General features: G+C 41.8%; 1 protein-coding gene across 2 annotated transcripts in view; it reads right to left on the reverse strand.

Annotated features, from left to right (window-relative positions):
- LOC141148229 (uncharacterized) overlaps positions 1-12033 on the reverse strand; it is an 81332-nt gene extending 69299 nt beyond the window's left edge. For both annotated transcript variants that reach the window (XM_073635478.1, XM_073635477.1), the window contains exons 1-3: positions 11873-12033; positions 10283-10309; positions 9338-9367 (exon numbers count right to left, since the gene is read on the reverse strand). In XM_073635478.1, coding sequence (XP_073491579.1) covers positions 9338-9367; positions 10283-10309; positions 11873-11942 — 127 coding nt within the window. In that variant the 5' untranslated portion in view covers positions 11943-12033. The remainder of the gene's footprint in view (positions 1-9337; positions 9368-10282; positions 10310-11872) is intronic.
- Positions 12034-12555: the final 522 nt, after the last annotated feature.

Genomic DNA, 12555 nt, shown 5'->3' on the forward strand with positions numbered 1-12555 from the left:
GAGGAAGCATTTCCTCAGTCTCCCTTCCCTCAGTGATCAGACTGCAAAATTGTAACTTTGTAAAAAGCATTAGGGGCTGCTGCAGGGGGCTAATCAGTGTTAGACATGTGTGACCATGACTGTGTCATTTCTGAGCTGGTAACTCAGTCCAGGAAGCAGATGGTGACCCTGGATGAGAAGAAATGGTTCAGTCTTGGTTCAGGAAAAGTTCGGAATATATCTTTCCAGATAAATGTTCTCTTTTATTGTTGTAATTGTATTACACAATATCCATGGCTGTGTTCCTTCCTAATACACAATATCCATGGCTTTGTTCCTTCCCAATACACAATATCCATGGCTTTGTTCCTTCCTAATACACAATATCCATGGCTTTGTTCCTTCCTTATACACATGTCTTTGCTACTTCCTCCAATCAGAGATATTTTATAAACACTATAGAACAAAAGAAAGTATACAAACATGGCGTCACACATTCTCTAAAAAACCTTTAATAAAAATATTAAAAACTTGTATTCACAAATGTTCTTTGCACATTTTTTTTCCATGTAAGACAACTAGGAGGAGATCTACCCAACACTTCAGCGTGGTAGGAAGCCCTGTAGCTGATCCTGGTAAAGACTGGTTCCACCTTTCCAACATTATTTCATGTTTATCCCATATTTTTATACTAAATAACATATGTAGGGTGTAATATGGAACATTGTGCCATTCTGCAGCCCCCCCCCCCCATCCTCCAACCACCTACCCTCTTACTTGAACTGCAGAGCCCTTTTCCCTACAGGCTTTCATTGATTATGTTATTTGATGTGACTGTTATAGATGTGCTCAGTGTTTGTTCAAACATTAACCCAAAATCCTGAACTTTAACCCATTTGACTGAACATCATACATAGTAAAGGTACAGTATTTCTACTACTACTATAAATTACAGCTTCCTTCCTGTCCATGGTTGTTAGGGAATAGGGATGAGCCGAACACCCCCCTGTTCGGTTCGCACCAGAACATGCGAACAGGAAAAAAGTTCGTTCGAACACGCGAACACCGTTAAAGTCTATGGGACACGAACATGAATAATCAAAAGTGCTAATTTTAAAGGCTAATATGCAAGTTATTGTCATAAAAAGTGTTTGGGGACCCGGGTCCTGCCCCAGGGGACATGGATCAATGCAAAAAAAAGTTTTAAAAACGGACGTTTTTTCAGGAGCAGTGATTTTAATAATGCTTAAAGTCAAACAATAAAAGTGTAATATCCCTTTAAATTTCGTACCTGGGGGGTGTCTATAGTATGCCTGTAAAGGGGCGCATGTTTCCTGTGTTTAGAACAGTCTGACAGCAAAATGACATTTTGAAGGAAAAAACTCATTTAAAACTACCCGCGGCTATTGCATTGCCGACAATACACATAGAAGTTCATTGATAAAAACGGCATGGGAATTCCCCAAAGGGGAACCCCGAACCAAAATTTAAAAAAAAAATGACGTGGGAGTCCACCTAAATCCCATACCAGGCCCTTCAGGTCTGGTATGGATATTAAGGGGAACCCCGGCCAAAATTTAAAAAAAAAAAATGACGTGGGGTTCCCCCTAAATTCCATACCAGACCCTTCAGGTCTGGTATGGATTTTAAGGGGAACCCCGCGCCAAAAAAAAAAAAAACGGCGTGGGGTCCCCCCAAAAATCCATACCAGACCCTTATCCGAGCACGCAACCTGGCAGGCCGCAGGAAAAGAGGGGGGGACGAGAGTGCGGCCCCCCCCCTCCTGAACCGTACCAGGCCACATGCCCTCAACATTGGGAGGGTGCTTTGGGGTAGCCCCCCAAAACACCTTGTCCCCATGTTGATGAGGACAAGGGCCTCATCCCCACAACCCTGGCTGGTGGTTGTGGGGGTCTGCGGGCGGGGGGCTTATCGGAATCTGGAAGCCCCCTTTAACAAGGGGACCCCCAGATCCCGGCCCCCCCCTGTGTGAAATGGTAAGGGGGTACAAAAGTACCCCTACCATTTCACTAAAAAACTGTCAAAAATGTTAAAAATGACAAGAGACAGTTTTTGACAATTCCTTTATTTAAATACTTCTTTCTTCTATCTTCCTTCATCTTCTGGTTCTTCTGGCTCTTCTGGTTCTTCCTCCGGCGTTCTCGTCCAGCATCTCCTCGGCGGAGTCTTCTATCTTCTCCTCGGGCCGCTCCGCACCCATGGCATGGGGGGGGGAGGCTCCCGCTCTTCTCTTCATCTTCTTCATCTTCTTCTCTTCTTCTTTTCTTCTCTTCTTCTCTTCTTCTCTTCTTCATTTTCTTCTCCGGGCCACTTCGCACACATGCTAGCATGGCGGGAGGCTCCCGCTGTGTGACGGCGCTCCTCGTCTGACAGTTCTTAAATAATGGGGGGCGGGGCCACCCGGTGACCCCGCCCCCCTCTGACGCACGGGACATGACGGGACTTCCCTGTGGCATTCCCCGTGACGTCACAGGGAAGTCCAGTCAAGTCACCGTGCGTCAGAGGGGGGCGGGGTCACCGGGTGGCCCCGCCCCCCGTTATTTAAGAACTGTCAGACGAGGAGCGCCGTCACACAGCGGGAGCCTCCCACCATGCCAGCATGGATTGCGGAGCGGCCCGGAGAAGAAAATGAAGAAGAGAAGAAAAGAAGAGAAGAAGAGAAGAAGATGAAGAAGATGAAGAGCAGAGCGGGAGCCTCCCCCCATGCCATGGGTGCGGAGCGGCCCGAGGAGAAGAAGATAGAAGACGCCGCGGAGGAGATGCTGGACGAGAACGCCGGAGGAAGAACCAGAAGAGCCAGAAGAACCAGAAGAACGAGAAGATGAAGGAAGATAGAAGAAAGAAGAAGTATTTAAATAAAGGAATTGTCAAAAACTGTCTCTTGTCATTTTTAACATTTTTGACAGTTTTTTAGTGAAATGGTAGGGGTACTTTTGTACCCCCTTACCATTTCACACAGGGGGGGGCCGGGATCTGTGGGTCCCCTTGTTAAAGGGGGCTTCCAGATTCCGATAAGCCCCCCGCCCGCAGACCCCCACAACCACCGGCTAGGGTTGTGGGGATGAGGCCCTTGTCCTCATCAACATGGGGACAAGGTGTTTTGGGGGGCTACCCCAAAGCACCCTCCCAATGTTGAGGGCATGTGGCCTGGTACGGTTCAGGAGGGGGGGGGCCGCACTCTCGTCCCCCCCTCTTTTCCTGCGACCTGCCAGGTTGCGTGCTCGGATAAGGGTCTGGTATGGATTTTTGGGGGGACCCCACGCCGGTTTTTTTTTTTTTTTTTTTGGCGAGAGGTTCCCCTTAAAATCCATACCAGACCTGAAGGGTCTGGTATGGAATTTAGGGGGAACCCCACGTCATTTTTTTTTTAAATTTTGGCCGGGGTTCCCCTTAATATCCATACCAGACCTGAAGGGCCTGGTATGGAATTTAGGGGGACTCCCACGTCATTTTTTTTTTTAAATTTTGGTTCGGGGTTCCCCTTTGGGGAATTCCCATGCCGTTTTTATCAATGAACTTCTATGTGTATTGTCGGCAATGCAATAGCCGCGGGTAGTTTTAAATGAGTTTTTTCCTTCAAAATGTCATTTTGCTGTCAGACTGTTCTAAACACAGGAAACATGCGCCCCTTTACAGGCATACTATAGACACCCCCCAGGTACGAAATTTAAAGGGATATTACACTTTTATTGTTTGACTTTAAGCATTATTAAAATCACTGCTCCTGAAAAAACGTCCGTTTTTAAAACTTTTTTTTGCATTGATCCATGTCCCCTGGGGCAGGACCCAGGTCCCCAAACACTTTTTATGACAATAACTTGCATATTAGCCTTTAAAATTAGCACTTTTGATTTCTCCCATAGACTTTTAAAGGGTGTTCCGCGGCATTCGAATTTGCCGCAAACACCCCAAATTGTTCGCTGTTCGGCGAACTTGCGAACAGCCAATGTTCGAGTCGAACATGAGTTCGACTCGAACTCGAAGCTCATCCCTATTAGGGAAGTGGTAGTGCCAACCTAGATGTTCATTTGGCTCTTTGGTGCATACAAATAATGATTTGCATGGCTTTGCCCACTGTCCTGGAATAAGGACTACACCTCTTATTTTTTGGAGGTGTGATGGAATGAGACATGTGAATATCATCTGCTCTAAGAAGACTTTGCTGTGCTATGCAGTGATTCAGTTGGAGGGCTTTTTGGTTCCTTTAGTCCCTTCTCACTATAACCTGTATGAGTATACTGTAGACCAGGGGTCTCCAAACCTTGTAAACAAAGTGCCATTTTACTGTCCTTCAAACTTTAGAGGGGGGCTGAACTGTGGCCAGTGGAGGAAGACATTGGGGTTGATTTACCAAAAGGCAAATAGACTGTGCACTTTGCAATGTGCAGTTGCCCACTGCAAGTGCAGTTGCTCCAGAGCTTAGTAAATGAGCTAAAGCATCACTTTGCAAAGAATAGCCAATCACATGCAAGGAAAAAAAAAAAAAAAAAAAAAACAGCATTTTTGCTTGCACGTGATTGTATAATAGATTAGATTGTAAGCTCTAATGAGCAGGGCTCTCTGATTCCTACTTTATTAAAGTGTATTGTAGTTGTACTGTCTACCTTCACATTGTAAAGCGCTGCATAAACTGCAACGCTATATAAATCCTGTATTATAATAATAATAATGTAAATCAGCAAAGATTTTGTTCATTTACTAAGCTCTGGAGCAACTGCTCTTGCAGTGTGCAATATGCAAACTAAGTCTATTTACCTTTAGTAAATCAACCCCAATGTCTCATCATCGATATTAAGGTGAAGAATAGTTCCCCATTATTGGTGTCAGTGGGGGGAATAGTGTCCCATCATTGGTATCAGTGGGAGGAATAGTGCCCCATTATTGGTGTCAGTGGGGGGAATAGTGTCCCATCATTGGTATCAGTGGTAGGAATAGTGCCCCATCATTGGTATCAGTGGGAGGAATAGTGCCCCATCATTGGTATCAGTGGGAGGAATAGTGCCCCATCATTGGTATCAGTGGGAGGAATAGTGCCCCATCATTGGTATCAGTGGGAAGAATAGTGCGCCATCACTGGTATCAATGGGAGAAATAGTGTTTCATCGTCATTGTCAGTGAGAGGACTAGTGTCCCATTGTTGGTGTCTGTGTCAGGAACTATGCCCCACTGTTGCTGACAGTGGGTGATATAATCTACCAAGGGCCTGATAAAAGCAAGCAAAGGGCCACATCCGGTCCCTGGGCTGCAGTTTGGAGGCCACTGCTGTAGACATATACACTATATACAAACTCCTGACTCCTGATGTTCTAGTTATTCTGTACACATACAGTATATGTACAGATTCTTATACGTGTTCTTCCAGAAATAAGACATGTCTGTTGATGACATCCACAAGGTGTTGGAGGGCCTAGCCATTGTCTTGGTGCTTTTTATTTATTTTTCTCCATGGGTCTTTCAATTTTTCACTCAGTATTGCAGGTTATGGGTCTTTGGGACTACCCTCTAGGGCAAGTCTAGGAGAAGGATATGTGGTCATCAGGTTCTTTCAGGTTCTTTCCTCCTCTGCCTTGGTAGGGTGTCTCTTCAGGAGTCTCCCACCTAGTACTCATTGGTCAGCTTTGGCCTATCATGATCATGAGAAGTGTGGGCCACCAGGCTTTTAGGCTAGGTGGACCTGAGTGTGCCTTACAAGAATCAAGCGACCTGGGGGGTTGGGGGGGGCGTCATTTAAAGGTTCTACCTCTTTGGAAAGGGACCATTCAACACCCCCTTGTGCATTTTTTGTATGTGTGCTTACATGCACTTTTTTATTCACTTTGGTGACTTGAGAAGATAAAAAGAAAGGTTTAGGTGTTGCCAGCATGCAAAATAAATAAGTACAGATTGCGTTCTTGTATCAGTGATCATCCACTAGAATCTCTGTGTGCAGTGTCTTGGGGCTTACCTCTCTGTATACAGTGTGTCTAGACCTACCTCTCTATATACAGTGTGTCTAGTCTTACCTCTCTATATACAGAGTGTCTAGTCTTACCTCTCTATATACAGTGTGTCTAGACCTACCTCTCTATATACAGTGTGTCTAGTCTTACCTCTCTATATACAGTGTGTCTAGTCTTACCTCTCTATATACAGAGTGTCTAGTCTTACCTCTCTATATACAGTGTGTCTAGTCTTACCTCTCTATATACAGTGTGTCTAGTCTTACCTCTCTATATACAGCGTGTCTAGTCTTACCTCTCTATATACATTGTGTCTAGTCTTACCTCTCTATATACAGTGTGTCTAGACCTACCTCTATATATACAGTGTGTCTAGTCTTACCTCTCTATATACAGTGTGTCTAGTCTTACCTCTCTATATACAGAGTGTCTAGTCTTACCTCTCTATATACAGAGTGTCTAGTCTTACCTCTCTATATACAGTGTGTCTAGTCTTACCTCTCTATATACAGAGTGTCTAGTCTTACCTCTCTATATACAGAGTGTCTAGTCTTACCTCTCTATATACAGAGTGTCTAGTCTTACCTCTCTATATACAGAGTGTCTAGTCTTACCTCTCTATATACAGTGTGTCTAGACCTACCTCTATATATACAGTGTGTCTAGTCTTACCTCTCTATATACAGTGTGTCTAGTCTTACCTCTCTATATACAGTGTGTCTAGACTTACCTCTATATATACAGTGTGTCTAGTCTTACCTCTCTATATACAGTGTGTCTAGTCTTACCTCTCTATATACAGAGTGTCTAGTCTTACCTCTCTATATACAGAGTGTCTAGTCTTACCTCTCTATATACAGAATGTCTAGTCTTACCTCTCTATATACAGAGTGTCTAGTCTTACCTCTCTATATACAGAGTGTCTAGTCTTACCTCTCTATATACAGAGTGTCTAGTCTTACCTCTCTATATACAGAGTGTCTAGTCTTACCTCTCTATATACAGAGTCTCTAGTCTTACCTCTCTATATACAGAGTCTCTAGTCTTACCTCTCTATATACAGAGTCTCTAGTCTTACCTCTCTATATACAGAGTGTCTAGTCTTACCTCTCTATATACAGAGTGTCTAGTCTTACCTCTCTATATACGGAGTGTCTAGTCTTACCTCTCTATATACAGTGTGTCTAGTCTTACCTCTCTATATACAGAGTGTCTAGTCTTACCTCTCTATATACATTGTGTCTAGTCTTACCTCTCTATATACAGAGTGTCTAGTCTTACCTCTCTATATACAGAGTGTCTAGACTTACCTCTCTATATACAGTGTGTCTAGTCTTACCTCTCTATATACATTGTGTCTAGTCTTACCTCTCTATATACAGAGTGTCTAGTCTTACCTCTCTATATACAGAGTGTCTAGTCTTACCTCTCTATATACATTGTGTCTAGTCTTACCTCTCTATATACAGAGTGTCTAGTCTTACCTCTCTATATACAGAGTGTCTAGTCTTACCTCTCTATATACATTGTGTCTAGTCTTACCTCTCTATATACAGAGTGTCTAGTCTTACCTCTCTATATACAGAGTGTCTAGTCTTACCTCTCTATATACAGAGTGTCTAGTCTTACCTCTCTATATACAGAGTGTCTAGTCTTACCTCTCTATATACGGAGTGTCTAGTCTTACCTCTCTATATACAGAGTGTCTAGTCTTACCTCTCTATATACAGAGTCTCTAGTCTTACCTCTCTATATACAGAGTGTCTAGTCTTACCTCTCTATATACAGAGTGTCTAGTCTTACCTCTCTATATACAGAGTCTCTAGTCTTACCTCTCTATATACAGAGTGTCTAGTCTTACCTCTCTATATACAGTGTGTCTAGTCTTACCTCTCTATATACAGTGTGTCTAGTCTTACCTCTCTATATACATTGTGTCTAGTCTTACCTCTCTATATACAGAGTGTCTAGTCTTACCTCTCTATATACAGAGTGTCTAGTCTTACCTCTCTATATACAGAGTGTCTAGTCTTACCTCTCTATATACAGAGTGTCTAGTCTTACCTCTCTATATACAGAGTGTCTAGTCTTACCTCTCTATATACAGAGTGTCTAGTCTTACCTCTCTATATACAGAGTGTCTAGTCTTACCTCTCTATATACATTGTGTCTAGTCTTACCTCTCTATATACAGAGTGTCTAGTCTTACCTCTCTATATACAGAGTGTCTAGTCTTACCTCTCTATATACAGAGTGTCTAGTCTTACCTCTCTATATACAGAGTGTCTAGTCTTACCTCTCTATATACAGAGTGTCTAGTCTTACCTCTCTATATACAGAGTGTCTAGTCTTACCTCTCTATATACAGAGTGTCTAGTCTTACCTCTCTATATACAGAGTGTCTAGTCTTACCTCTCTATATACAGAGTGTCTAGTCTTACCTCTCTATATACAGAGTGTCTAGTCTTACCTCTCTATATACAGAGTGTCTAGTCTTACCTCTCTATATACATTGTGTCTAGTCTTACCTCTCTATATACAGAGTGTCTAGTCTTACCTCTCTATATACAGAGTGTCTAGTCTTACCTCTCTATATACAGAGTGTCTAGTCTTACCTCTCTATATACATTGTGTCTAGTCTTACCTCTCTATATACAGAGTGTCTAGACTTACCTCTCTATATACAGAGTGTCTAGTCTTACCTCTCTATATACAGAGTGTCTAGACTTACCTCTCTATATACAGAGTGTCTAGTCTTACCTCTCTATATACAGAGTGTCTAGACTTACCTCTCTATATACAGAGTGTCTAGTCTTACCTCTCTATATACAGAGTGTCTAGTCTTACCTCTCTATATACAGAGTGTCTAGTCTTACCTCTCTATATACATTGTGTCTAGTCTTACCTCTCTATATACAGTGTGTCTAGTCTTACCTCTCTATATACAGAGTGTCTAGTCTTACCTCTCTATATACAGAGTGTCTAGTCTTACCTCTCTATATACAGAGTGTCTAGTCTTACCTCTCTATATACAGAGTGTCTAGTCTTACCTCTCTATATACAGTGTCTCTAGTCTTACCTCTCTATATACAGTGTGTCTAGTCTTACCTCTCTATATACAGAGTGTCTAGTCTTACCTCTCTATATACATTGTGTCTAGTCTTACCTCTCTATATACAGAGTGTCTAGTCTTACCTCTCTATATACAGAGTGTCTAGTCTTACCTCTCTATATACAGAATGTCTAGTCTTACCTCTCTATATACAGAGTGTCTAGTCTTACCTCTCTATATACAGTGTCTCTAGTCTTACCTCTCTATATACAGAGTGTCTAGTCTTACCTCTCTATATACAGAGTGTCTAGTCTTACCTCTCTATATACAGAGTGTCTAGTCTTACCTCTTTGTGTGCAGTTGTAGACTTTAGTATCTAAAGGGAAAAAAACATCAGTATAAAAAAAAAGTCATCCGCATGGATTAGCCAGTGATTTAATGTAAAAGTTTATTGTTCCAGTCAAAGAATAACCTCATTAAAAGAGTAAATGTTAGGGGTACGACAAATTTAGTCTAATATTTAGGATTAGGAATAACATTTGGGTTACTGATAAAAGATTTTTTAAGATTAAGATTAAGAGCTCTTTTGTAGCTCAAAGCTCTAAAACACTCAACATCCAATATCCAGCTATAAAGCAAAATTGAAATTTAATATTGCCAATCCTTAAATGCGGAGGTTGCATTTTTTCTTTTTTGTTTAGCTTTTTTTTTTTTTTAACTATATTTTCATCTGCTGATCCAGCCAGCAACACACTTCTTGTCTCAGGGTGTCTGCATTCTGGAAGGAGGAACAATGGAGACCCTTTGACAGCAGCATTGTCGATCTGAGGAAAGGGTGGTGATAAATAAACTGGACCTTTATGGACTTGATTAACAAGTTGAAGCTGAACTACAAGTAACAATTTATAAGCAATTACAGCAACATCTTTTTTTTTTCATTTGGGATATTTTACATAAATAAATTAAAAACTGACCATTGTGAGCACCCCTGTCAGTGTTAAATGGTTTGTCTCAACTCTATAACTGCAATTTTTGCTGGACAGCTTGGTCTATTAAAGAAAGATGTGAGAGAACAGACTTACCAGGTAAAAATAAGGGAAAAAAGCCCCCCAAAAAAAGAAAACGAATGTAGCCACCACATCTAAGAATCAGTGAGCAGCAATACAATTAATTTTTTGTTTTGGGTTCAATATCACTTTAAAGCCATCTGCCTTAGGTTTAGTGTTCTCATTAGTGAGATTAAAAAAAAAAAAAAAAAAAAAAAAGACAATTACAAAAAGAGATCACTTACCAGGAGAGGTTGGAGAGCTGGTGGTATCTAGAAATAAAAGAAGAAAAAAAAACAAAAACAAAAAATAAAATTGTAAGTCTGGAAGTTCTCGTAATAGTAAAGTTCTCAGCACAAATGAACATTTTCCTGGAGTGTGATCTCTCCATCAAATTCATAAATGAGCGCTTGCCGCCCGCCCACTGTCAAATGACGGAGGGACGGTGTGGTTCTCGTTCTGGGTGGAGGTCATGTCATATGATGTCGCCCCAGAATGACCCCCCCTCACACGCCCGTGGGGGCGCGCAGCACGGCAAAAAAGGCCAGATGGTGTTGCTAGGACACTGCACGACCCCGATCTCTGTAAAGAGCTGATCACACGGCTCTTTAACCATTTGATTGGCTGTGTTTATTCACAGCCGGTCACATGTAAAACACGGAAGTGCCAGTGATCGACACTCACAACCTTACACTGACTGGATATTAAGGGAAACCCTGCGCCGAATTTTAAAAAAAAATGGCGTAGGGGTCCCCCCCCCCCAAAATCCATACCAGACCCTTATCCGAGCACGCAAACTGACCACCATTGGATTCTTCCACCGAGAGACGCTTCTTCTCTGTGACAGCTGTTACTTAGCTGAGGACGGGACCACCCGGTGATGTAAACGGGTGACTCTGCCCCCTTCTGACGCCACGGGGGCGGGCGGGCTGCCAGGTCGCATGCTCAGATAAAGGTCTGGTATGGATTTTGGGGGGGGGGGGCTACGCCTTTTTTTTTTTTCAGATTTGACCTGAAGGGCCTGGCATGGATTTTAGGTGGACCCCCACGCAATTTATTTTTAATTTTTGGTTTTGGGTTCCCCTTAATATTCATACCAGACCCAAAGGGCCTGGTAATGGACTGGGGCGGAAACCATGGCGTTTTTTTCAATGAGTTTTATCCATATTGCCGGGACCCGACAATTCATTACAGCCGCGATCAGTGTTAAATTACTTTTTTCCTTTAGAAATTTCATTTTGCTGTGGTATTGTTCTAAACACGGGAAAACTGCGCCACTTTACAGGCATACTATAGACACCCCCCAAGCACGACATTTAAAGGAATATTTCATTTTTATTGTTTCACTTTAAGCATCATTAAAATCACTGCTCCTGAAAAAAACTACCATTTTTAAAACTTTTTTATTCATTGATCCATGTCCCCTGGGGCAGGACCCGGGTCCCCAAACACTTTTTATGACAATAACTTGCATATAAGCCTTTAAAATGAGCACTTGTTTTTTCACGTTAGTGTCCCATAGAATTTAATGGGGTCCTGCGGCTTTCGAATTGGCCGCGAACGCCGCATAATGTTTGTTGTTCGCCGAACGTCCGAACAACCAAAGTTCGCCTCCAACTTATGCTCGGGCCAAACCGTTTGCCCATCCCTTGTCTAAAGTTAGAATTCCTCTTCTAAGTGATCTTACTTACTTCTGATTCTTATAGCTGATAAGGAGTTGATGCTTCTTCAAAGCGTGTACCCAAACACACAGACATTATATTTAGATATATATATATATATATATATATATATATATATATATATATCTAAATATAATGTCTAAAAACACTTACGTGTCCATGTCCATCCATTAGAAGCACACAGCAGGACCAGGAGGAAAGGGAGAGACGTTCGGCCTCTCATTATGGAATTCTATGTTCTGTGTCAGTCGCTCACCAACACAAACTGCTGCCAACACACTCTGTTCATAGGTGTTACGAATCAGCTTTACTTCCCCTCTTTATAAAAAAAAAATTAAAAATCAGCACTCCCTTGGTTTAATACCACAGCAGATTTTAGATTCACTTCCTTATTACCAATATTTATAGTCATATCAAAATAAAGATGAATCACTGAAGCATGAGGAGATTTTTGCATGTCTGTTCAGTTATCAATTACAATTTTTGTCACATTTTCAACATTTTGCTCCATTGTGTGTATATACAGTGCCTTGAAAAAGTATTCATAACGCTTGAAATGTTCCACATTTTGTCATGTCACAACCAAAAACATAAATGTATTTTATTGGGATTTTATGTGATAGACCAACACAAAGTGACACATAATTGTGAAGTGGAAGGAAAATGATAAATGGCTTTCAAATTTTTTTACAAATAAATATGTGAAAAGTGTGGGGGGCATTTGTATGGGGCCCCCCGGAGTCAATACTTTGTAGAACCCCCTTTTCTCTGCAATTACAGCTGAAAGTCTTTTTGGGGATGTCTCTACCAGCTTTGCACATCTAGAGAGGGACATT

Source organism: Aquarana catesbeiana, linkage group LG06 (assembly GCF_042186555.1).
Source record: "Aquarana catesbeiana isolate 2022-GZ linkage group LG06, ASM4218655v1, whole genome shotgun sequence".
Taxonomy (NCBI): Eukaryota; Metazoa; Chordata; class Amphibia; order Anura; family Ranidae; genus Aquarana; species Aquarana catesbeiana.